The sequence below is a fragment of the Hippoglossus hippoglossus genome, chromosome 13 (genome assembly GCF_009819705.1).
Source record: "Hippoglossus hippoglossus isolate fHipHip1 chromosome 13, fHipHip1.pri, whole genome shotgun sequence".
Classification (NCBI taxonomy): Eukaryota; Metazoa; Chordata; class Actinopteri; order Pleuronectiformes; family Pleuronectidae; genus Hippoglossus; species Hippoglossus hippoglossus.
In genome coordinates this window covers 23855871-23882194 of record NC_047163.1, presented here as the reverse complement: position 1 = coordinate 23882194, position 26324 = coordinate 23855871, and the positions used below count along the sequence as shown (strand labels likewise).

Below are 26324 nucleotides of genomic sequence, written 5' to 3'. Positions count from 1 at the left end.
TTGTGTTTTAAAAAAGTTCTTGAAAACAATCACACGATATTCTCACACCTTAGAAGCTAACATTTATCTCTAAGAAATGTTTTTGTCAAATTAAAAATGTATTAAAAAGGAGATAATTTCCATCATTATGTGAAACGGAGAAGGTTGATCATATCTGTATTGTTTCTAAGATCAGATACACGATCATCTTTCGAGTGGTCAGGTGCGAGAACTGTATGTCTCCTCCTAATTGCACCAATGACACATGTTTACATTTTCCTCACAAACGATCGATGACGGTTGTGCAAATGCCTGACCTGAGGTTGGATTATGTTAAAAAGAAACAGTTTGTCTGACGTGCTGTGTAGAAGGCTAAATTGTTTATACCAGATCTAAACAACCACAGTCAAAGGTGGAGTGAAAATTCCACGATAGCTGATAGAAAGGAGATGCCATACTGTTTAAATGTTGGGATAACAGAGCAGACTCTCAGTCGTCCTTTCCTGGAAGAAATCCATCATGTTGCACTCAGGATAACATTTTTTGAAACCGGCCGACCCCCTGAGAAGCAGTCCTAACAGAGTACACCGGTGCCTTTAGGACCAAAAAGCGAGTTATCATTGTCAATGATACATAATCTATCAAGGTTAAGTTTTACACCAAAGACCATGAAGTCCTTTCTCCTACGGTAAACTTGTTTCTTTTTTGTACTTTTGTGCCCTTATCTTACAGGGTTAGAGGATCAGAAAACACTCATGTCATGTTCAAAAACAGACATTTTTACAAGTCGAGTCTTCTATAAAACAGGTTGTTCGTCATATGTTGTAATCCCAATTTTACTTTCCTTTCATTGATTCCAGTAGATTTAATTATATATTTTAACTTCTTACTATGATAGCACTACGCCTGCATGAAGCTTGTAATTAAATCAAATTTCCCCTCGATGTAGCATTTCTCTTTTTTAACCTTCCACCTGAACCGTGGGAGTCAGCTTTTCTTTCCTTTGCCTTTACGCTACTTCTCCCAGCCCTCTGCTCCCTCTCCCCCAAATTCCCATCCCTCCATTGTGCTCAGATCATATTATGTGAACTCTCATTACAGGGGTGGTAATAGACTCTTCAGCACTAAGATCCTCTTTATTATCCCTCAACTGTAGCCTACATCTCTAAGCTGATTAGCCAGTGCTGTCTTTTCAGCATTTCAATTAGGAGCATTTTGAATAGTCAAGCAGATTGCAAGGCTTATATTCATTACTGACATTTTTAGAGCGTTATGCGATGTTTAAATACAGTAATCCAAGGAACACACTGCGGCGGCAAGGATGAAAGAGCTACAGAAGAGTGACATCATGGCAGATTTTAATATTGGACTCCCATGGAAATGGAAAAAATATCTGTTGCCATTTAGAGCAGTGGAGAGGAATTACATTTTTGCTTAAATCAATCACACTACTATCACACACGCCTACACACTCATGGTATCTTTTAAAGAACTAAACATGAAATAGAAGCTTCTTCTTATAGTGGTAAAATAGAGTTGTACTGTTTAAAAAACTAATAACCACTAAATAAACTGTGCATGTTAAAAGCAATTTCAGGTTGAAAGCCATGGCTACTGGAGGAGCGGAAGAATTGGCAAAGTCTCCCGCATTACTTATGTCACATTTATGGGAGCATTTTGGCTTCCTGACTAATTATACTGATGACGGAGGAAGGGCGGTGGACAAAACCGATACGCTATGTCGGCAATGTGCCCCCTGAAAGCGATATGTCAGTGACAATACATCGAGCATGGCCACACATGCGACATAGTCCTAATTTGTCTGTGGCACGTAAGACCAGTGTTTCCAACAGAATTGATTCAGTCTGTGGCAGTAGCACATGCACAGTAGCACATGCACAGTAGCACATGCACAGTAGCACATGCACAGTAGCACATGCACAGTAGCACATGCACAGTAGCACATGCGCAGATGCATGCAGTTCGCTTTCAATCACAACAGCGGCCGGGTGACAGGAGTGTGAAAGAACTGCATTGTGTGCCATTTGCAGGTACACCCAAAACTGCAGCTGAAACTTTGAGGTCTGACTGTCTGCGTGGATGGTAAAAACTGTTTGGAGAGATGGAGTGAGACAGCTCGATGAGGAAACTTAAAGATCCCTTATGTTATTATTTGCTTCATTATGAGACTGCTTGTATGAAAAATGACCCAATCCATGACCAAAAACGGGATCTGATCCGAACCGTGAGTTTTGTGATCAGTTGCTCCCCTCTTCAGTATCATTTGGTACTTTTTGTTTGGACCAAAAAACTGTTTCTTAGAGTACAACTATAGCCTTAATCAAGATGCAGATGTTTCGTAATAATGAGTGTGTCGCTGAGTTTGAATTTATCTTTGGCTGCCTCAATATGACTGTCTCCTATCTGGTGACTGTAAAATGGTTAGAACTGATAGATTTGACATTTTGAGTGGTATGTTGAGAGGCAGGCTCGCTCGCTGCCACTTACAAAACTGTGCACCGCAACTGCCCACGCGGCTGTGAACACCTACATGCATAATCTCGCAGTTCTTCCATCTCAATTCATTTCATTATCAGATGAGCTCACAGAGCAAAGGTCCCACATAGAGGATTGTGATGTCTGCTGAAGAATGAGAGAAGAGGAAACGGAAGACAGGGGAATTGGAGGGATGAGGTTGTGACACCTGTTACTGATGGATTTATCACTAGGAGTGGCAACACTGTGTGTGTGTGTGTGTGTGTGTGTGTGTGTGTGTGTGTGTGTGTGTGTGTGTGTGTGTGTGTGTGTGTGTGTGTGTGTGTGTGTGTGTGTGCGTGCGTGCGTGCGTGCGTGCGTGCGTGCGTGTGTGTGTGTAAGCTCATACGTGCATCTGGAGTGCACGCTTTTGTGATGTCATTAGCAGTTGAGCCAAAATATGATGATTTCGGGGTATTATGGGTATCTGTTAAAGATATCCGGCTTTATCAAATACGTATTTGACACAAGAGTCACCACCGTGTTTTATCATTCTGTCTTTATCTCACTTTCTCTGTCTCACACAGACACACACACACACACACACACACAATCACTAATCCATTCAGTCATTGTTAATCCAGCTGTGTGTGGTGGTAGAGATGTCTGACAACCTTGTCCCTGAGGTGCTGATGTCGTACCTGTCCGCAAATCTTTGTGTCATGCGTGTACCATTAAAAGTACATCTGAATCCATCAAGAAGAACAAACCCTGCGCTCTGCCCTTTACTGAATTTCTCTCTCAGGAGCGTCACAAATGCACGTGTCTCTCCGCTAAGTGACATGATGTTGTCATGTTCTGAGTTGTATTAATTTGGCTAAGAGCTTAGCCTCACTTAGAGCATTGGAGAGAGGAGAACGGAAGCAGTCACATGCACACTCAAGGGTTTCTGCAGTAGTCGTTTACCATTTGCCACAGAACAACTGGAGTGAAGGATCCTTTTCCTGGACACCTTAGTGGTGATTGTGAGAAAGTTCTACATTTCAAATGAGATTTTCTGAGGATGCAGGTATTTTTTGTCTATGATAACCACATTCCCCATGACCTCTAAACTATTGCTGTTCATGTAGGCATATTTTAAATGCTTCACATTCAGGTGTCAAAGTAAAAAAAGTGCAGCATTTGAATCAAGTGTTATTACAGGATATAATAATGCAATGTCTGATTTATTGTGAAAGTCAGATTGTTTTCTCAGGTTTGGAGGTATTCTCAAAGACACTTAGCAGGGTATGGATTTACACATTATAACATTATAATGGGTTGCACTACTCAAATTAGTTCCAGCATAGACAGGGTACAGTGCGACATGTACGTGCAAAAGTAAATAACTGTGTGTGTGTGTGGACTGTAATATGAGGATTTGTGTAGTTGCTTGTATGAGGTGAACTGATGACTCGCTACTGTACTTGGTAGTTGTAGTACGTACAGTATCTCCGCAAAATTGTTGATGCACAAACACACCAACACACACACAAACACAGCTTGTTTTTTGTTCTTATTAGTGATTTACACAGTTTCTTAATCCTGTACAAATATATATGTATATTTACGATGATATAAATACATTTTAATATCTTTAAAGAGTAAATGTACAGCCCTGATAGATATCTGTTACTCAATACATATAAAGCAATAACTTCCAAGTGTAACTGAACCAATTTACAGAACAGGCTAATTGATTTACTTTGTTAAAGGTTTAATGAATCTGGTCGTCATGTCAGACCTGACACTTCAAATGCTGCTCGACAATGCTGTAAACTGGACAGATATTAAGCTACATTCACTGACTGAGTGGTAGTAGTAACTAAATCAGATCACTAAGCTATTACACACAACATAAGGCGAGGATTTACAAAAAGCTTGTGTGACCTGAGGAGTGGTTTTCCTGGAATAATGCACATAATAAAAGTATCTCCCTATAGTCCTAATGGAGCGGATTTTAAGTCTTTTAAATTGGAGACCAAGGGGTATGGTGTGTTTTCATGAAACCCAGATTAGGATTTGAAAGCCTGTGGAGAGTGGTTGGCGTGGGTGTGTGCATATGTGTGGACAGAGAGAGGGATAAAGAGCGAAACACTGTGCGAAAGGTTTAAGACAAGACGGACGAAAAGTAGATATCAAAGAAGTAAAGCCACGAGGAAAAGATCGCGGAAAAGAAGACAGGAGAGAGGTGGAAAAAAGATCCACATGAGAAAGAAGAAACAATGAGATTGAGATTAAGTAAAGTTTAGTAAAGAGATGTGAATTGAGAGACTCAATGGGAGAGAAATAGGGGCATCGTAATAGAAAAAATAAATCCTGCAGGGAGGGATCACGGACAAAATATAGAGAAATCAAAGGGAGGAAATGCAATAGGAAATAAACTAGAGTGACAGATAGAGGGAAAGATACTGAGCGCTAAAACGTAGTAGAGGAGACAGCAGATGGTGGGGATTATTCTGGACTAAAATACTCTGGGATCTACAGAGGGGAGGCCACAGACATAAACCATTACAGACTCCATCTGCCAGAAATAGACCAAAAGGAGCTGTAGGTCCACCATCACCATGATGATAAAATGCTGCCTAGATGGCATTATCATGGAAAAAATGTAAACGTTATATGAATGTCATCCTAAACAAAAGTTGACTGACTAAACACTGCTGTGCTTTTGAGTTTGTTGAAATCAGTTGGGAGAGACAACCTGTCAGAGGCCTTTACACATGCAGACCACGCATAGCTCAACACACACCAGACGTAAAAAAAAAAAAAGAATTCATTTAAAAACTTTGCAAAACAACCATTAGCATCTCACAGATGGCATCCATGTGGAGAAATAATATGGGACATAAACGCAAATTATTTGCAGTCTTTTTCTCTTTGTTTTTGCAGTAGCAGCAGGTGCATGTGTGCATTATTTTTAGTATTTTGGAAAGTGTTCAGTGTGTTTGTGTGTGATTATGACTGATACCATAAAACACCCTGAATCCGCATTTTATATTCACTGCGATTAGTGAGAACAGCCTCTGGCACTAGCTGTGGATGCGAGTGTGCAGTAAAAAGTAGAGAACAAAAAAAAACAATGACAAACTGGTTCACAAATCCCACCAATAATGCTTCTACATCCATCCCCACACACAACCTGAGCACACACAATTGCAGATACAGTCTAATGCCTGCTAATCATCCCGTCTCCCCCGGCATGCAGAGAGAGGGGGAAGAAAGAGAGTGGTGGAAAAAGCGAAGAGATTTGGAGTTTTTTTTTTTTTTTTACCTTTCCCTGTGTGTAGATCAAACCTTGAACCTGCAACAAAAGAGAAGAAAACATAATTACTGTTGTGTTGTGAGGGAACATTAACAGATCATCCAGTGCGATACCACACTGATGAAGAATTTTAAACAAGAAACTCAATGTTAGCGTCTCTCTGCGGCCGTACAGAACCCACACTATGCTCAGGTCCTCTCTGAGCCTCGTTTCAGTCGTCCTCTGTAATTGCCTATTGAGCCGTGTCACTCAAGACTTGTACTTTTTAAAAGCGAGTGATTGTTAGAACATTCCAGTCTCAACAGTAGTGTTAGGATGGCAAAACGTATAGACTTATTTTGTGTGTTTGTGCGTGTGTTTGTTAGTTATTGACTAATTATCTACCCTGACAGGGGATAGTTAATTAAATCCTTCCCCGGCACTGAGCATAATAACTGTGCATGGATGCATATCCACACAAAAAAAAAAACATCCACATGTGATAAATAAATACAATATGATATATACGTACATAATTTGCCGAAAATCCAGCACACACACTCATTGTCTTGTGAGCGCTTACACAAAACTATCGGCCATATTTTCACCCTCATCAGCTCCCAAACCTTTTTTTTTCCTCTGACAGAGAAAATCAAATCAAAGAGTGGCTGGATGTGACTCCATTGACTTGTATCTGACAGAGTTGGGTAAGCGAGTTTAATCCAACACAGTTGCTTATATCACCTCACAGTTCGCCAGCTTTATGTTCTGTGTGTGTGAGATGGAACAAAAATCTGGTTTACATACGCATCCCTGGCGTATATTTGAGAACCGGAAACGGTGATTGACAATGGGTACAATCATAATCAGTATATGCAACCGATCAGTTGTTCACCATGGCAATACGTGTGCATAAATGAAGGGGATGGAGCTTCTGTCCAAGAATCGCTGACTCCACCATTAAACTCAGAGCCAAATGCACCAGTATGGGAGCAGCATACAATGCTTCTTACTTTTCCCTGTTTCAATATTACAGAATAAAGTCACACAGTACTTTACTGTGAGGTCACATTAGCTACTTTGCTGCAGTGCTAAATATGATTATGTTCATTTCCCTTCTGGGATCAGAGGTTCGGTAATGCTCACGAACCACAAAGGATGTGAAAAGAAGAAAATACTTATACATAATAAATAATGGATTCACTGGGAATTTAAGTAAATCTTTTATCGACCTCCCGGTGCCAAACCTTTCCCACAAACGCTGCCAGTAGAAAGTCCCCCCAAAACAAAGTTTTCTCCCCAATTCCCCAAACCACTCTGCCCTCAATTACTGGTCTCCGTTCCAAAGCCGACACAATGGAACATACCAGCTCATGTCTGCTGGATGAAAGACCTGTCGTGTCGTTGGTTTGTACATGTGCTAACAGATGCCCGCCTCACCTGCTGTCTGATAACAGGATCTGCTCAGTGGGATGGTCCACCTCTGGCTGTGGACTGATCTGTGACATTCCTGACAAGCTGCTCTGAGTGTTTGTGAATCTTTACCTTCACTGAAAGAGCTTTGAATGTTACCATCAGTGATAAAAGCATTTTTGCTTGCATGTCACCACTTGACATTGCTTCTCTTGGGGAAAAATACACTTAGTTTAGAATTTCTATCTCTATCCTAGATTGCAGTGCTTTGTCCAGACTCTAGGTTGACTGTAGTCCAGTCAGCTGAGCGACCAGGGCAGTAAACAAACTATACATTTTTGATGTACTCTTCAATTTCAAACAATCAAGTCCCTTTTCTCATGATAGTGAAACACTGCTTCATTGTCCTTGTCTGTAGTCCCATTCACAGTATCATGAAAAGAGAAGACAGCCTTTAGTTACAATGTGAAAACCTTTGATTTTCTCTGGCTTGACCACCCAGGCGACAGGAGCTCTGGAAACAACAGGAGCTACTGTGGAATACAAGTATGCCTCACAATCATGTGCACAGGATCTCTGTCTATAGCTTCGTTGTTCATCCAGTATCTACAAAAATGCATACCGAGGACATTCATATCACACAGCCAAATATCATTTACCGCTACAGGAATCCCTTGTCTGACAAACAATGTATTTCCCACATGACCTCTGCTGTATTTATCCTAATGGCACAAGTATTTTCTCACTACTGCTGTTTTCTGTGGGCTTTTATTTTTTCGTGAAAGCCTTCTTGGACTTGAACCAGTTCTAGTAGAACCGATGCAAGACGATGACGCATCCCTAAACTCAAACTAAATCAAACCGTGTAGATTTTTTTCTACTTCACACAGGGTTTTGTGTTTTGTATACAGCTGAGTGCTTATAATCTTAGACACAGGCAGTAATGCACTTACTAAATGGAGAATCCTATAATACCCGCTTAATGTGTGACAAGTTTAAATCCAACAGCAATAGGCCCAATTTAAAAAGAAAAACATACCTTGTCCTTGCTTATGTAAACCCGCACATTGATTCCAAGTCAACTAAAGGCTTTCAGTGATGCATTCAGTGGTAAAAACAAGCGCATGGCAATAATCTTCCATATTTTCTGCATGGATTGACGGCGAGGGCAAAAGTGTGAGACTCACACTTCGCCTGGCTGATTCTTTTCAGCTGCTTTCACGTATACAGGCCCATCAGCAGCGGCCCCTCAGACTGTACCTGCCACATCCGTCTCCCGCACTTTCAAACGCAGAGGAGCAATCATTTCATCAGTTGTTAGGCAGCGGTGCCTAAACGCTTTCATTCAGATAGGTCTGCCAGCCGAAGCAAAGGCTCAGAGGGAGAGAGGGAGCGAGAGGTGCAGAACTAAGAGAGAAAAACAACTGCTGCACATGCTGTTATTTTAATAGTTAATTTTGAGTATCTGACACAAAGCAGTGCTGCGTCTGAATAGAAGTGATGCAAACGCACAAATCCACAGCCTGGATGTGAACAGCATTGCCGGCATGAATCAAAGTGAACATCTTACCGGGAATACAAGGAAGATAAGTGAATATCAATGCAACAAGTGCCTTTTTAATGAATGTGAAGTGCTTTTTCATGCACTGACTGGCAACCAAGAACAAAAACACTAAACATTTGTTATGTGACATAGGTCATTATAAGCTCTTTTTTTCCCATCTCCCTGAAACTGTGAAGACTCACTGCATGAGTCTGCGGCGAGCAGGTACAATTTAATCCCAATGTCTGAGGCACTTTACGGAGAATTTCAAACCATTATCCATCCTCAACAATTGGCAGTGGCTGCCAAGTACCTTCAAGGGAATGTCAGTTTCCATGGAGACCAAGCGACCCCCCCAGCTGTAAGCCACCGACTTTCACCACAAGTAAAACATGGTAAAAAACCAATTGATGGGCCCAGATTTATGTGTAACTCTTCCTCTCGTGCACTGCCTCTGCCATTTTTCTCTCTGTTTGACATCACTGTGTTAATCTATGTCTCTTTGTTCTCGGTTCAAACATCTGCCTCTGTGTTTATCCATGTTGGTAATTACTCAGGCGTCCGTGGGAATAAATGGAAAGATGTACACATTTTAAAGAAAGTTGGAGAGAAACTAAAAGACTAAGTAAGGAGAGTAATCGGCACTGGAAGAAGATGAAACTTACTTTAAGAAATCATCAATATAATCACAAGCCGCTTTCAGATATGCACTAAAGTCCAGACATTTTCCTGAAATCTTCCGGAGGGGCTGTATGTGGGAAAATGTAATAGCTATTACATTTGCAGGGATCTGTTACGTTTGTGGGAAGGTGAAAATCTTTAGCTTTCAACATTTTAATAACTTCCCACAAACGTAATATGAAAATTAAAAAAAGTGGTCATTGTTGTTTCTTTGTTTACTTATACACCTGCCAATGGGTTCGAGTCAGCTCATTAGAAAATGTCACGGGTTTGGGCAGAGTGGGTCCAAATGTCTCAAAGCAGTGCTCTGAGTAAGTTATAAATAACAGAATCATTGTGCGCAATATAGGCTGTGCATTAACCAGTCCACCTTCTACCTTCTCTTCCACTTTATCTATCACTCTCTCTCTCTCTCTCTCTCTCTCTCTCTGTAGATTTGTATAACATTTGTGGTTTATTATGTTTTTGGGCTGTTATCAGGATGGCAGGTTACAGAAATCCGAGAGCTTTGTGCGATGAAAGCGAATTCTAGTGGTGTTGTGCTGTAGGTAATTTCCATAGCTGAATTTATGTTATGTCCTGCCTCCTGCATTATCCAGCCTGGTAAACGTGTGAGACTGGAACAATCTCCTCCTGCCTTCTTCGTAAGAGAATGAAAAACTCCGGAAAATATTCAATTTTCCAGAGGTCATGACTGAAATCTGTTTTAGTAACAAAAGCCAAAAAACGACTGCAAGTCTGTTTATTCATTCTATTCTTCCTTATTTTTTATAGTAACTCTCAGCTCTTGCTTTTGTCTCTGTAGTGTAATAATGTGGATTCACCCGGCTCTTTATTCTGCTTCTAAGAGCACACTGACACCAATAAAACAAATCACTGTGGGGCGCCTTTAATTTTGCCTGCATTGGGGACACACTGTTTGAGCAGTGACAAATAAGTTTGAGGATTACTAAGTTGTGTGTCCTCAGTAAAAGGGAGTAAAATATCTTCAAATTGCCCCAGCGAGTCAACGTCTGTGGCCTGGACTAACATAAAATAGAGGGTGAATACCTGACTAGAGCCAGTCAGGACCCGATGGGACTGGTCTGGGTTTGGGCAAAAACTTGAAATAATAATCGGGTTCAGATTAGGTTTGGGTTTTTAGTTTTCTCTTAAGCTTGTTCGGATTTGGACAGAAGATTGCAGCCCAGGCTGTACTTGAGTGTAAAGGTAAAGAATTGCTTGTAGTAACCTTAAGTGTTGTATCCAGTTATTATTAAAAATAAAATTGTATCCAGTGAGAAATGCCTCTTTTGTGTGGCTCGAACACATCCTGGAGAAGAGAACAATAACTAAAGGAAGAGAACTTCTCAGTGGACACACAAGAAATGCAGCTTCAAGGTAAAACAGCAATGTGACTCCCAGGGGCAAACCTCAGCTCAGCTCTCCTGCTGGTGTGCTCAGCCAGAGGATGATCACCAGGTACAGCGAGCAGCAGCGTTTGCGAGAACATGCCCAAAAAACACTCCCGCAGGAGGCGGAGCGCTTCTTAAAACCATACAAACTGCATCTTTAAAGACGCATCCCTGGCATACGTTCACACGTGATTTCCTGACACACAGTGCTCACACCTGATTGTCCCCCCTCCTGAGTCTTAATCAAGTTGTTTGTTTCGGAAAAGCTTCATTTGGTTTTTTAATTGATTGTGTATTTGCGAATGCCCGTGAGGGATCGCGTGTGTTTCTTGGATCAAAAAGACGCATGAGCAACAGAAAGCCTGCATGACTACATCACACTGATCGTCCCTCATCGTCAGCTCTCTTTGTTATTGGGAATACAGGTCATTATAATGCACGCCACAGCGAGGAGGGTGATAAAAGATGCTTTCCTTTATGGAGAGTGATTTGTTTGTTTTACGTTCCAGCTCGCTGGCCTCCTGGGCCCTAACCTACATTACAGCACAAAGACTATTAATCATTAATGATCAGACCTTTTAATATTACCTCTGAAAAATGTATTTACACGTGAATAAAACAAATGAAGACTTCTGTTCTTCAAAAAAAACGGGTATCCAACAATACCCCACCTTAAAATTATGTAAATTAATTCATAAAGTAATTACAGTTATCTCTGTCTCCACACTAGAAAAGACAACATTAGCAATACCTTCCTGCTACATGCATTAAAGAAACAATTTAAATACAAAAATACAAATATCTTTTTTTTCTTTTTTTTATGTGAACCACCGCAGAATTCAAAGGTTTACAAATCTCACATCTAAGGCAAATGCAGAATAATCACATAATCCAGACATTCATTATCACCGAGGAGAGAAACGTCTCCAGAGGTCAATTAACCCGGTGTGTGAACTGAGAACTCTTGGCGCAGACATCCAATAAGCCAAGATAATAAAGACAACGTGCACATGTTCACACACATGCACCTATGAAGCCACGGCAAAGCAAAGATGATAGGCCGAGATTATAAAGACGTGCCACAGAAACCCTTGCCAACATTGTACAACTCACAAACACACACAAAGTGCACATGTATCAAGCAGACTGCAGGCCATTAATCACAAGTCGTGTTGTAATTGCAGAAAGTGTGAAGGAAATAGCAGTCGCAAGTGGCTCCGTCTGGCACAGACATGTTGGAGCATGGAGCTGCTGGAGACAAAGTGGATTCATGGACAGTATGTTTCTATCATGAGATCATTTTACAGTCCATCAGTGGAGATTTCTTTCATATTCTGTCTCAATCACACCTCCATCCCACGGGGAACCAAGATAAAGTGTGCTGAGGGTGTTGTACATGATGTAGTGTTGTTCCATTTGTGATAGTGGACTGAAACTAATATTCGGGCCTTGTCTACACTACTGCAGATAGGTGGTTCAAGTACTATTGGGCAAAGCAGATGCCTGCGAATGTCGGTAATGTGGCGCTAACCAGTGCTAATCAAAGTAGAGAGACGCTATTTATAGCCACCATTGTTGTTGTTGTTTCTAGGGCATTATCATTACACAAAGCAACAGTGGGCATTCGCAAAGTAACATGTGACATAACCGTTCACATACGCTCTGTTTTTCATATACACACAGATACACAACCGCACTTTGGACATTTTGGCTTAAAATTCCATGAGAGGCTCAAATGCTGATGAAAACGTTTATCCGCATTAATATGGACAGGGTGACAGTCTACAAGAAAAAACCAAACACTTGAACACTGAAACTAAAATAGCCCACTGTGCTTCTCAACTTATGAGCAGAACAATGTGTTCAAGTCCTTATCAGGCCACCCATTTACATAAAGTGCCTTAAAATAAACTGTGAGAATATTTATTCTTCATTTTGCCTTGTTTTTCTCTCTTGCTCCCCTCTGCTGCTCCTATGTTGGTCCTGATGCTCCTTGTCAAGGAGATTATGGGTCTCAGCTGAGCTATCCTGGATAAAATAAATGTTTAAAAATGGATCAAAACACATTTTTTTGGTTTCATTTATTATGATCTGTGCTTGTGAAATCCTAGAGGCCCTTAACCTCTACGAGCCCACTTCACACAGCCGGTTCACCTCCACCTGAGTTCAACCCACAGACAGTCACCAGTGGTCTTCATAATGTATGAGGCCCCACCCCACAGCGGAGCCATCTTTCTGGATAACTGCATCTGTCTAGAATATGCTTGTTCAACCAGGCTTCATAGGTGTTGTTCCGCTTCCCGTTTATACATAATAAGTGTGTGTGAGCTGCGTGCAATCACTCACAGATGCAAGTCAAAGCATCTCAATGTTGCTTGCACAAGCACTTTGCGGCACGGTTTCACTCATGCATGAACACACGTACATATAAAACATCCTCCCACCTACCTACACACACACACACACACACACACCTGACTTAACACACAGTGAATCGCACCACATGCAGCTTCACAACACCTCAGGTTTGCATGAGCACAGGGAGCCGAGCTGTTAGGACCCTCGGCTATATTCAGGCCTTTAAATTGGTCCCAGTGAGATGTGAGGGCTCCGACCACGGGGCTGACCTCTAACTCTACGCCTGTGTATCAAAGCATTAGTCTCTGTCAGCCCAATCAATACCCAAACAGCAGCTAGAGACCCAGCTCCGATGTATAGGGACCGTTGTCGAATATTAGTGGGCTGATGATGATTATGGAAGGGGCCATTTTCTTGGTGGTTCAAATCAAGTTCCTCTATTGGTTGTTATATCACCTTGGATGTTGATTAAGGAAACTAGAATCAATGCAAGTGGTATATTAGCATGGTTAACACCTGCTACAAGATGGACGCTCCTTATTTGGCGATGATTAAGTCATAACTTTCCTTTAAGGAATTTTAAAAAGATGCTTTGTATATTTACACTCAGCTTCCAGTTGTATTAGGTGCAACATGCTAAGGCTAATCTAACATAGCATTGTTTGTTTGTAAGCAAGATTAAACAAAAACAACTGGATGGATTTCTACAAAACTTGGATCAGGAAGGAACCCATTCAATTCTGGCATGGATATGGATCAGGGTCCATATCTGGGAATTTCTTAGAGGATGTGTGATATGAACTATCGGGCCTTGGCAGAGGTGTGTGCTCTACTCCTGAACACTGCTTCAGAGAGGTCTTGAATTATCCCTGTTGTAATTTGTCATACAGGTGAATTGCTCTGTTTCTAATATTTAGTCCACCCTCCTGGATATAAAATCAGACTGACTGACATTGAGGAGGGTCACAGCACAGAAACCTTCTATCTGGACAACGTTTATGACTGAGGACACCAGTGACACAGGGTGGATGGGCTCCTCGCTGCTTCTTGGCCAGCACACCTGGCTGCTGTACACACACACACACACACACACACACACACACACACACACACACACACACACACACACACACACACACACACACACACACACACACACACACACACACACACACACACACACACACACACAGAGAGAGAGAGAGAGAGACACAGAGAGAGAGAGAGAGAGACACAGAGAGAGAGAGAGAGAGACACACGAGAGACGTCATGTTTGGCCGGTCAGAGTCACCTGCCAACCTGCCGCCGAACAGTCCAAGGTCAGTGCTGAACCAAACTGGGTCAGCCACCTCAGAGACCCTACGAAAACGACAGAGCAGCAGAGGGTGCCGGCTGTTCTCCTCCCTCTTGTCAGTCGCAGGTGCAAGAGTGATGCTGGGAGGCTTTTTTGGCACATCTGCTCAATGTTCCTGTCTAATCTGAGTATTTCATTAAATCTGATCGTCCATTGATCAGGTTCAGAGGTAAAAAAAACTATTTTATCTCATGCTTGCGCCCCTGCACATAGACACATATTAGAATGCTATTGAGCATTGCACATCACGGTGTTAACTATAATACACACCCTGTAAATCAGAATGTTATTATTTATAACTAAATCCAGTTTCTATCAAGTCCTCTATCAGCCGTTACATGTTTCTGAACGGAGTCTTCCCATCTCATTCCTGCAGACTGAGTCAGCTGTTGAGATGCCAGTACAGATGGACTGAATCGAGATGAGGCCAACAGCAGTGTCTGTGGAGCTAAACTCCTGGTGAATTGTGCCAGCACAGAACAGCACCACGTTGGGGCCTGGCCGCTGTGGCTCTCAAGCCCTGGCAGAGAGAACAGGGACCCCCTTGTTTTGGCAGAGCCATGCTGACAGGAAAAATAATGCATTCACATGATAATGAGCCAGTGAATGCATGTCCCTCGTACTGCCCCGCTTTCTCCCCCTCTTACATACAGTGCACATCTCTACACAGATCAGGGGCAAAACACACACACACACACACACACACGCACACACACAATTCTACAGCACTGTACGCTGACACAAACACACAAACCCCTCTGTGTCTGGCGCAGAACGGCCTGATTGCCTGGTTCATCACCAGGGAGACCGGCACTAAAAAGGCGCCTGGCAGAGACAGACATCTAGCATTTAGGACCCCACAAAGATTTCAGGCATTTCAGAGTATACAGGCCTTTTTCAAAGAAGAGAGAAAGGAGGATTTGACACATGGAGAGAAGAGGGAGATGAATTACAGTTTTGATGATCGCCTTTAAAGAGCAGGATGGTTTGAAGAAGAGGGAGAAACAGAAAGTAAGTTGTAGCAACAGATAGAGGAGGTACAACTGGAAAAAAACAAGATAGAAAGACAGAATACATCATTGTGACTATGAGGCAGAAAGGACGAGAGAGATTTTCTTTTCTGTTGACGGGGGCTTTACAGCGCTGACTAAATAACCACTGAGAGTGATGTGTGGAACTAACATAAAACACCATCCGAGTGTTAGAGAGGCGCATGTGTGATTGCAGCTGACGTCACGAACGAGGGGAGCTATTAATACTCATGTTCACCTGAGTCTCCACCAGACGGGGGAGAGAAAATTAAGTGCAAATGAACTGTAAAAACAAAGATTTGAATTTTTTCATTTTCATTCACAACGCCACCAAGCTGGCAGGGGAAACAAAGAGAGGAAATTAAAAGAGAGGAAATCAAGCATTTAGGTTGTCGAGAGGCCTCTGCCCTCTGAACAGAGAGCGGAAGATCGAGGGATGGCACGAAGCAAACAAGTGTTAAATGGTTTTAGAGAGGGGGGGGGGGTGCGGATTTAGGCTGTGGCAAGCTCCAGATGTTCTGCTAGATGGAGGGAACGGAAGAGAGGAGAGGAGGGGAGGGGAGAGGAGAGGAGAGGAGAGGAGAGGAGAGGAGAGGAGGCAGCTCGGGGCTAAACTTTTCAGGCCCTCTGCGTCTTTTCCCTCTCACTCTCTAACATCTTCTGTTTTCCCTCTGTTCTCATTTCGCTCCTGTTTGGTCCCACTGCATCCCCGCCCCCTACAACAGCAGGTCCTGATAGGCGTGGTGCAAGACACAATGTTTTCGTATCAAAAACATGAAGAAAAGTGAAGTGATTAACGGTTGGTTAGGTTTAAGAACCACAAACATTTGATTAGGTTTGTAGAAAGATCATGGTTTGGGTTAATATGATAACTTAGTTAGGGTTAGGGGGGCTTTATAGTAATGGTTATACAATCATTGACATGTGCTTTAGGTTTGGGAGTGACTTTGATCATGATTTGACAAAAATGTTGATGAGCATTGTCACTCTGTATCAATATCACATGGTTTCCTCCTTTGCTCCTGTCATTAGAGGACAGTAGAGGGCTTTGTCACCCGAACACAAACGTGTGTTGTTTTGAGGAACTTGCTGAATAAATTGATGCTGTCGAAATGTTGAGATTAGCTTTTTCGAACTCATAGCACTTAAAGGGATAGTTCACCACTGAAGTCAATGATGAGTCAGCCAAGTCAAGATGATGAGTGAATTTTCATTTTTTTTGGAACTATCCTTTTAAGGTTAAGATTTGGGGAAGATGTACTGAAGAAAAAAGAACATTAAGTGTATAGGTAAACATCTAATATGTAACTTTGGCCACAAGGAGTCTGTCAATCAAAGCAATAACAAAGGGCCTATAGTTGATGACGAGGTGAAACAGTGTAGGATTCTCTGAGTCTGAACATTGCTGGAAACCTTTTGGATAATGAAAGTACACAAGTCAGAATATATAACACAGTTGTATTTGTTTTTAGGCTTTGTAATGAAGAAAGTGCTTTTCTTGTCCCTGGAAATAAAAAAAAAATTGACATTCTCACTTAACGTAAGACTGGGAGTAATTACAATTCCTTCAAAACATAACTGTCAAAACAATTATTTGTATAGAAACTTCATTTTGAGGAAACGGGGGTCATTCTAAAGATGAGGACCAGCCCAAACCATCTGCACCGTCCCCCCACATCTTCACCCATCCTGAGCCCTGCGTCTCCTCCCTCGCCTCAGGCTCAGAGTTACTGTTAAACCAGGTGTGAAATCTGCATGAGCAGCAGATTTTTTTCTCTCTCTGCTGTTTTTTCACCTCAGTAAACTGATCTCCAGTCACTCTCCCCCGAGCGTTCCTTCAAGAGTTCAGCACCTAAAGCCTGCCACCCCTCCATCCTCTCTGTGTCTGTGATGCTTTGATAAGTCTCTCTGGAGCCATGTGTCATATACACACCCGATCTTGTCTGCACAGCCAATTCACGGTATACATTTTTCATCCTAAATTAAACGGGATTAATTAAAATTGGAGTCATTTCTTTTTACCTCTCCTCCCCACTGTGCTCTGCGGTGGTGTAATCCGTTACACCATCCGAGTGGCTGCTTCAGCTCTACCATGAAACCTGTACTCATGAGCTTTTGTCCGGGCTGTGTTTTATTATAACAATGGTATAGAGCGTGTCATGTTGCTGTGCAGGCACACTGATGGCAGTCTCAGCAGACCTTCCTTCTCAACACAGTTCTCAATTTAGCAAAGAGCATTTTTCCATTGTGCTCAATTTCACATCTCCACTTCCCTCTGATCACCCATTACGGTAATAAAGACACGATACATCTCTTTCTATTCTTCTGTCTCCCTCCCAACGCCTCACACAGCCCTTTCTGCTTAATTACAATACACAAAAGAGGAAAAGCCACAAAGTCATCTGTGGCCTTCGCAAACCCACATTCCAATGGGGAAATCATCCTCTAAACATGGAGAAATCGTTCTGGAATGGGACAATGTCCCGCGTTAATAAACCACCCTCCAACAGAGTACAATGATGTCATTGATCATCTCATGTCATCGTTAAAACCCTGCGTATCATCTCACAGCTTTAATAAAGGGAAAATGTCAACCGTTTACAGGCCAGAAAAGATGGATCACTTGATATTCTGCAATTGATTATGAGATATCTTTATGAAGCATTAGGCTGCGACTTACAGTCCCCTTCAATGATAATACTCTCTGTCCTGCTCTCTCCTGTCCTGTGGTTTCCATCCATGTCGATATTATAAACAGCAATTCTCTGTTATCTCACCGACATTTTTTCCATTGTTACTGACATCACATCACTGAAGAGCAATGACAATGAGCCGTGACTACACATCATTGTTGCTTTGCAATAATTACAGTTGTGATAGTTCACTGGGAGAAAATGACTTAATAGTGTCTGGGTAATTACCCCAATTGACTAGATGCTAGCTAATTGGATTGTTAGAAATTGTGGATGCGTACATCTATGCATGTGTATGTCTGTGTATGTGTGTTTATATAAAGGGAGCAGTTGACAATAAACGATTAAGCCACAGGAGACTCTATTTCATGACATCAAATCAACAGCTTACAGTAAACTGTAAACAATATGCTATCCATTGCATAACAGAAATGCCATATATTCAACAAGGCCTTGTTTCAGAAAGTGGGTTTCATGAAAGCTTTCAGTTTGTTGACCCCAAGATGTGAAGAAATCCTGAACTCATAGTAAACACTTCCGGGCCTCATCTGGGCCAATTGGGAGCAATTTCATTTCCCTCAACAACTAATCTGTGAATTGTTACAGGTACACTTAACACTTATTTCTAAAGTTAGAAGTCTATTTCGAATCATACTATAATTTTTTCTTTGTGTTTTAATACGTTTCATACAATTGTAAATTGTCCTTTTTATTGTGAATTATTGGACCAAAAAAGCTAAAATCAACTAATTATTTCCTAAAGATTAGTTTAAATATTACTATATTGTTAATATAACTTTATTTTAACGTCCTAAAATGTCATCCTCTACCGGATTTGATTGATGATTTTTTATTAAAATCATCAATGCACCGACGTCCCGCGCCGGTGACCTAGCCTCAACGTTCTGCCTGTTCGTCACGCCGACGGTAGAGAACATCATCCTGGAGATGACGAATCGGGAGGGTCGTCGAAAATACGGCGACGAATGGAAAGCGATGGACGAGACTGACCTGCGCGCCTACGTAGGGCTGCTGATCTTAGCGGGCGTGTACAGGTCCCGGGGCGAGGCCGCCGCCAGCCTGTGGGACAGAGGGACTGCACGGTCGTAACGTCACGTGCGACAATTACTTCACCTCCTACGAACCCGCGCGGCAGCTCCTGGAGAGGAAGATCACCGTGGTCGGCACGGTTCGGAAGAACAAGCCCGAGCTCCCGACCGGGCTGCTCGCGGTCAAGGGAAGAGAGGTGTTCTCATCCAAGTTCGCATTCACGCCCACCGCCACTCTGGTGTCCTACATCCCAAAGAAAAACAGGAACGTGGTGCTCCTGAGCACACGGCACGCAGAGGCCGACGTCAGCGACCGCGAGGACGGGAAACCGGTCATCGTCCTGGACTACAACCGCAACAAAGGAGGCGTGGACAACCTAGACAAGGTGATCGGAACGTACAGCTGCAGGAGGATGGCCGCGCGCTGGCCCCTGGTCATCTTCCACAACATAATCGACGTCTCTTCCTACAACGCCTTCGTGATATGGAGAGAGATCAACCCCGACTGGATGCCGGGCAAGCGGAACAAGCGGAGGGTGTTCCTAGAGCAGCTGGGAAAGGCTCTCGTGACTCCGTTCATCGCACGAAGGGAGCGCATCCCCCGCACGGACGCGTCCGCCGCGGTTGTGAAGGCTGTAAAAGCCGCCGCCGCACAGAGAGCTCTTGACCACGACGACGACGACAACGCTCGACCCGAGCGTCCGGCCTCCTCCATAGCCCTAGCAGCAGCCCCGCTCGGGGAGAGTAAGAGGAAGAGGTGTCAGATATGCCCCAGGAAAAAGGACTGTAAAACTCACACCGTGTTCCGCGGGTGTAACAAATACATCTGCAAGGGCAGCTCACTTGTCTATTGCCCTACGTGTGCGTGCTAATATGTGGTGGGCTATGTGAGGAGGCCAACAGCCGGGGGAAGCAGGGACAACAGCCGGGTTAAGGAATATTTAATTAAATCAAAAGATTTGATCACACTGAAAATACTGTGACGTACCTTCAGTGGCTCTCCAGTCAAACTAACCATCTGATAGCTACTGCTAGCATATAAATAGTAAGCAAGTTCGAACCATGTTTATCAGGTCTCACCATCCCTTATGTACCCTGTCACATCTTTCAATCACAGGGTGCTATCAGATTGTCAACAACAATCAAGACGAAATTAGAAGGCAGCAGAGCATTTTCCACCAGGCAGTGTATCTTTGGAGCTGCCATTCCTTCTGGGAGATAAACGTGTTGATATCTTCAAGTCCAATCCATTATCTTGAGGAAGACACACTATCTTATTTTACTTTAATTTAAACTGTAGAAACCAGGTTTCCAAAGCTGTCTATTTCTTTTTGCATTATGCCCATTTCTTTTCTGCTATCTGTGTGAGTTGAACATCTCTGCTTCAAGTGTGATTGTCTCCATGCTTGTACAGATGTGTGGTTTTACCTAGTAGTGGATGTAAAGTCCTTTCAAACATGTTAGGTACAATAACTTGACCTTAACTCAACGGTCACCGAACAGACGTGGACCATTCTCTGATCTGCAACAAACCTGTTGGTTTCAATCACCTCCGCCTGAGCAACCATCGCTTGCCAATGTCTATGTCCGACCTCTGTGTGGGTATACATGCGTGTTTTCACGCAAGAACCTGCTCGTGTGTCACTAAACTGATCAAATAAAGCCAAAGCTATCTATAATCTATAAGCCAGGGGTCACAGACCAAATGACAGACATAATCTGTAGTAAAACCCATCTTAGCAGATGATTTGGACCTTGGCTCAATAGTTGACACATTGTTCCATATTCACAAATCACCTCTTAGCAAGCAGGCTGGGTGCAGATCAGCAGCAGCTGCTCATTAGAGGAGGCGAGTGAGCAGGTCAGAACAATCAGTTGCAAAAATGTACAAATGTATGTAGTTGAAGTTAGTCTCCACAAGCAAAAAGAGATCATGAACAAAAAATATGGCATTATTAAAGTCACCATCTGAGAGACATTAAATTATGCTTATGCCACACACAGTCATTCAAATATTTGTTTGATGGTACATTCACATTATGTTTTATTTCTGCTGAGAAGGCAAACAAACCGCAATGTAATTATGTATTAGAGAAAATCTTTCCTTGAAATAGACAAGCAATGTTGCCATTAACAATACCAGAGTAAAGTGATGACCGGTTTTCAGGTCAGAACAAATTTAAAGCTGTTAAAGCTCCCCACTGCTCATCTTTATGTTGAGGTATCTGACTTGGACATTTGCATTCTCACATACAGCCCCTCCGAAAATGTTCAGGAAAATGTCCAGACTTTAATGCATGTCTGACAGCAGCTTAAGAAAATTGCAAAGTAGCCTGCTATACCAAGTGCAGTAATTTCTTGAATGTGAAAATGGATGCATATGCACCTCTCAGGGCCGATTTTGCCGGTGGCCACACCACATTTAATGAGCGTTAGCCATGATGTGTAAAAAACCTTGTGAAAAAGAGGTGATAACTAAGTGTTGCAGATTGGTGACAAGTGATCAGTGCTCACAACAGCTGTATCCGTTATATTATACACCCACCAGTCTGGCCAGTCATTGTCATTTGGTATGTGTGATCATTAACACTCCGTAAAGCCCACTGGTCAAAACACCCAGTAACACCCACTGACGTCTGTCTTTTGTCTGCAATGGGAATGGATACAATCAGCATTTAGACACAGGTTTTTATCGGCTCTGGCACCGAGCAGCGGTGATGGAAACATGACACCAATGTGAATACACTATTTTCATCTTCTATATTTTGACAGTCTAGACACTTACACGTTATGACGGGCATTGAACTTCCAGGTGTTTGTACAAAACTAGCATGAATCTTTGTGTAGTTATGGTTTTCTACATCTTGGGATCAACATGCAACAGCGATTTCTTTCTTCATATCGGGCAAGGTGCAGCACTGGCAATACATTCGTCACCACTGAGTTTGAAAGAGGGACTGAAGTAAAGAATATAAAAGTGTAACCACCTTAACATTGTCACTGGCCTCCGTGGTTATTTCTTCTGTTGTGTGTTTGTTCCCACTTCCGACGTGACGTCAAATGGGGGGAAAAAACTGAAAGGCAAACTCCTCCGGCAATGGGGAAGTCAATCGACTTACTTGTCCGGTTAACCCGTGTTTAAAAACAAATCTGCGTATACCCACTAATTGTGGTGTAAAGGAAATTTGAGCGTTCTAGATGTGCTGGGTTTCGCTTGAAGTGGGGACTTTTCATACAGAACTATTTACTTCTAATAAAAAACAAAGTTAGAGTTAGTATGTTTCTCTGAAGCAGCCATGTTTCCTGAATAGAGTGTTTCTACCCTCAACCCTCCCTCCGGCCGGTGTCATGTGGGGCAAATGTTCGTGGACAAACACTCCATTATTGTGTTATGCTTATTTAAAGCTCCTCCAATAGCTGGGATCTACTTAAAAGGCTTTTTGTAGGATAGTGGACAAATAGGACGCCAACACACTTATACACACACAGTGTGTCAGTGGGGTCGGTGACAATAGTATCTGGCATTACCAGTTAAGTCTGTGCAATATCCTTGTGATATTAATGCGTGTGGGATGATGGGGTGATCTTTGTGTGTGCACGTCAGTTTGTGTGGGTGGGTAGGTACACATGTAAGGATGTGTGTTTGTGCTGTGTGTAGTGGTGAATTTGGCCTCTCACACTCTGGCAAACTATCTGGGACTGAGTGGATTTGCATATTGAGCACATTACGACACAAAGCAGCGCGCGGCGCACTGGACAGTATTTCCCCGCCCCCACCACCAGTCTCCAGGCTGTCCGGGAGGGCAACCAGATAAGACAGTAGAGGCATGGATTAAGGGTTGAAGGGGCACAGCAGCATATGGTGCCCCCAGATATCCATGCCCCTTACATTGTTGCAAGACTAACACCGCCTACGTAGTCAACACAGGAAGCGGCGCTCATCCTCGCTGTTTTATTCAGCCGTTACAGTTTAGAGGCGCTCAACAAGCTTTAGTGCCCTAAGGGTCATCAAGCTAAACCATGTGAACTGTCATTAAGTTTCAATGGGGAAAAAATTCCCCAGAAAAGGAGAGAAACACAGGAGATCAGTTGGAGCCAGTTTTCACATCCCTACACATCTAACGGTTGTTGATTGTTGAAAATTTGTTCCTCTTGTGATAAGAAAGAGTCATTCCTTTCCACAGTAAGAATATTTGTTATTAATTATTTAATTAATTTACTTTTTAAGGCAAGGAGTGAAAAGTTGTTACAGAAACTTTTTAAATGATCCTTTACCTCTCAGCAGCTGGATTGGGTCTGTGATTGGTGGACAGCAGCTGGTCTAAGTCTGGACCAAATATTATACCTAACCCTCGTTTTTATGATGATTAACCTGACTTCCAACTTTGCCCTAACCAGAAGGGGGAACAGACCTCAACACACCATACTAAGAGCAGCAGAACAAAGTGAACACATTTGCACTGTAGAGTACAAGCTATGGGCAGGCTGCCTTTTGTTAGCATATTGAAGAGTGGGGATCACGCCAGCATATAAGCACACCAAATTGCAAGAGCAGCTAATAAACCATTTAGCCTGAAAACTGATCGAGTTATAGCTTTATGGTTTTGGCCCACATCCGGCCCACATACTAGCATTCATCGTTTACCATATGGGCTACTTTAGGTACACATCCAGATTACACAAAAAAAGGCCAACATTTGTTTTGGGATATTTTGGCCACATTTGCTATTTTACAAGTGGGCAACTTTAGGCTCACATCCATTTTGGTTGGAACCATAAGAAGGCCAGAGGTGCCACATCACTGAGAGAAGTGGCCCATATCTGAATGCTATTAGATCCACTGCTGCATTGGGTGTTGCTGACATAATCCACTCGGCATATACCGGACTGATTTCAACGATCCACATCCCAATCCAGATTCCTCAGTGTGAAGTCTTTATTCAAAATAAATAACTACATAATATATTAATTAGTCATATAACTGTTCTATGAATATATCCTGTAGTTTATATGACTTTTCAACTCATTTATAGAAATCTACCTACTAGTAGGTGATAATACATAACTGTGCGCTTGATTTGATCAAGTTTTTCAAAACATTAAAATTTAAATTATTAAAGCAGTCCAAAATACAATTTGCACTGCTGCACCTGTGTGAATGTGAAGCCTACTGCACAAACAGTTCCAATTAATTGCTTTGGAATACATTTAAATGTCATGCATTTTGTATATTTTTTGCTCTATCATGTTGTGTGGTTTACGACAGCCTCATGTAACCTTGCACATAATCCCAACAACTATAGTAATGATACTATCATAGCAACAATAATATTAAATTCTTACAGAGTTTTAGTATTAAAGCTTTTAGCACATATCAGAATTGGATTCTAACTAAAAAAGTGGATCTTTGCTATAAATAAACCAAAAGATCTCAAATATAATTTTCTCCATTTAAGTTTTTGGAGAACAACACATGATAAGTTATTTGTGGATATGTATACTGCACCGGAAAAAAATTCAGAAATCACAGATAAAAATCTCACAACCAAAAGATCACAGGTTCAATCTGCCTGTAGCTCCTTGATACCACACTGTCCGATCCCACCAACCACTGAATTCTCCCAGAGAGGCTGTGATAAAGAGTTCAAGTGTCAAAAGCTAGTCACCCTAATAGAAATAGAGCAAAGATTTACACTTTGAAAAATGGGAACTATGAGAAATTCTGTATAAGGCTATTTCAGGCCTCAGCTGTTTGTGTGAACGCATCAACATGTCCACACTTTTAATCACCCCGTAGCATTTTTCGCATGTGTTTGTGTAAAGGCATGTGTATGTTTTGTCGAATTATGTCTGTGAAATTCATCTGCAAGTGCATCTGAATGTGTGCATACTGTATGTCCACACATGAACTGTGCATTCCCCAGTTTGTCTAAGTCCCACCTGTGCCCCCTCCCGTTCTATTGGAAACAACAGTGACAACGTTAAGGTGATGTCTGCTGTAACAATTCACAGATGGGATCTCTCTTGCTTGCCTCGCTCTCTTTTTCTCTCCCTTTTCTCTCTCTCTCTCTCTCTCTTTCACTGTGCCTTAACACGCCATTCTTCCTGCCTGTTCACATGCATCAGATCTGACATGTTCATTCGTCGTCTGCGAGGACAGAACAACCGGGGACCACTTCTCAGTCTCATCCTCGTCCCTGGAAAGTCGTTTGTGTGTGGACGGAGTGTGTGGGAGGATGGAGAAATAGAAGAGAGCGAGAAACGTTGAGTATTTGAAAGAGAAGTATAGAGAGTGGGAAAGAAAGACGCTGGACAAGACTGGAACTGGACAAACAATTGGTGTCTAGGGAAATCACATCGCAGGGAGAAACGTAGGCGTACAAGGAGGCTGAGGTGGAACGTAGAGGGATGTAGGTCATGATGAAGACAGAAAGTGAAGTTGGACCTGTGTTTTGAAAGTAAGACTCCTGAGTGAGGAGAATAACACTCGAGAGAGAGAGAGAGAGAGAGAGAGAGAGAGAGAGAGAGAGAGAGAGAGAGAGAGAGAGAGAGAGTGGGGGCTCTGGGGCGCCGTACAAAAGAGGGACTAATAATGAAACTACAGAGAGCTGCTGAACAACCTCTCCTACAGGGAGCGATTCAGGCACTTAACACACATTTACTGAGAGTCAAAGTGTGTCACACCCAGAGCTGCCCGTCCACTCCTGCAGGGACGTGTCACGCTGGTGTCCTTACTACAATAACACTGTAGTGGTTAGCAGAGGCTTTGTGGGGTTAGCAGGACACATACGTCACCAGCGACAGTTAGTGTCCTTATTGTCCTGCAATTGGACTTTCAAAGAAAAGTGTCATTGTTCATGGCTCAACTTTTCATAGTTTGGACCATCCTTCCTATCGGTTTTGATTGTACAATTTCAGAGGCCTGTTCACAAAGACGTCGGGAAAAAGCAACGCATACAATTAAACAAATGCAACTGCACTTTCCAAGCAGATTATTCTATAAACTGAATGCAATTGACAGTTTGTGTAAAGGCCGTTTCAGATAGAACACTCCACTATGAACCCTATTCT

General features: G+C 42.5%; 1 protein-coding gene across 2 annotated transcripts in view; it reads right to left on the bottom strand.

Moving 5' to 3' along the window:
• The window catches only part of igsf11 (immunoglobulin superfamily member 11), a 107298-nt gene that overhangs the window by 69530 nt on the left and 11444 nt on the right, over positions 1–26324 (bottom strand). For both annotated transcript variants that reach the window (XM_034604179.1, XM_034604180.1), the window contains exon 2: positions 5768–5797. In XM_034604179.1, the coding sequence (XP_034460070.1) occupies positions 5768–5797 (30 nt within the window). The remainder of the gene's footprint in view (positions 1–5767; positions 5798–26324) is intronic.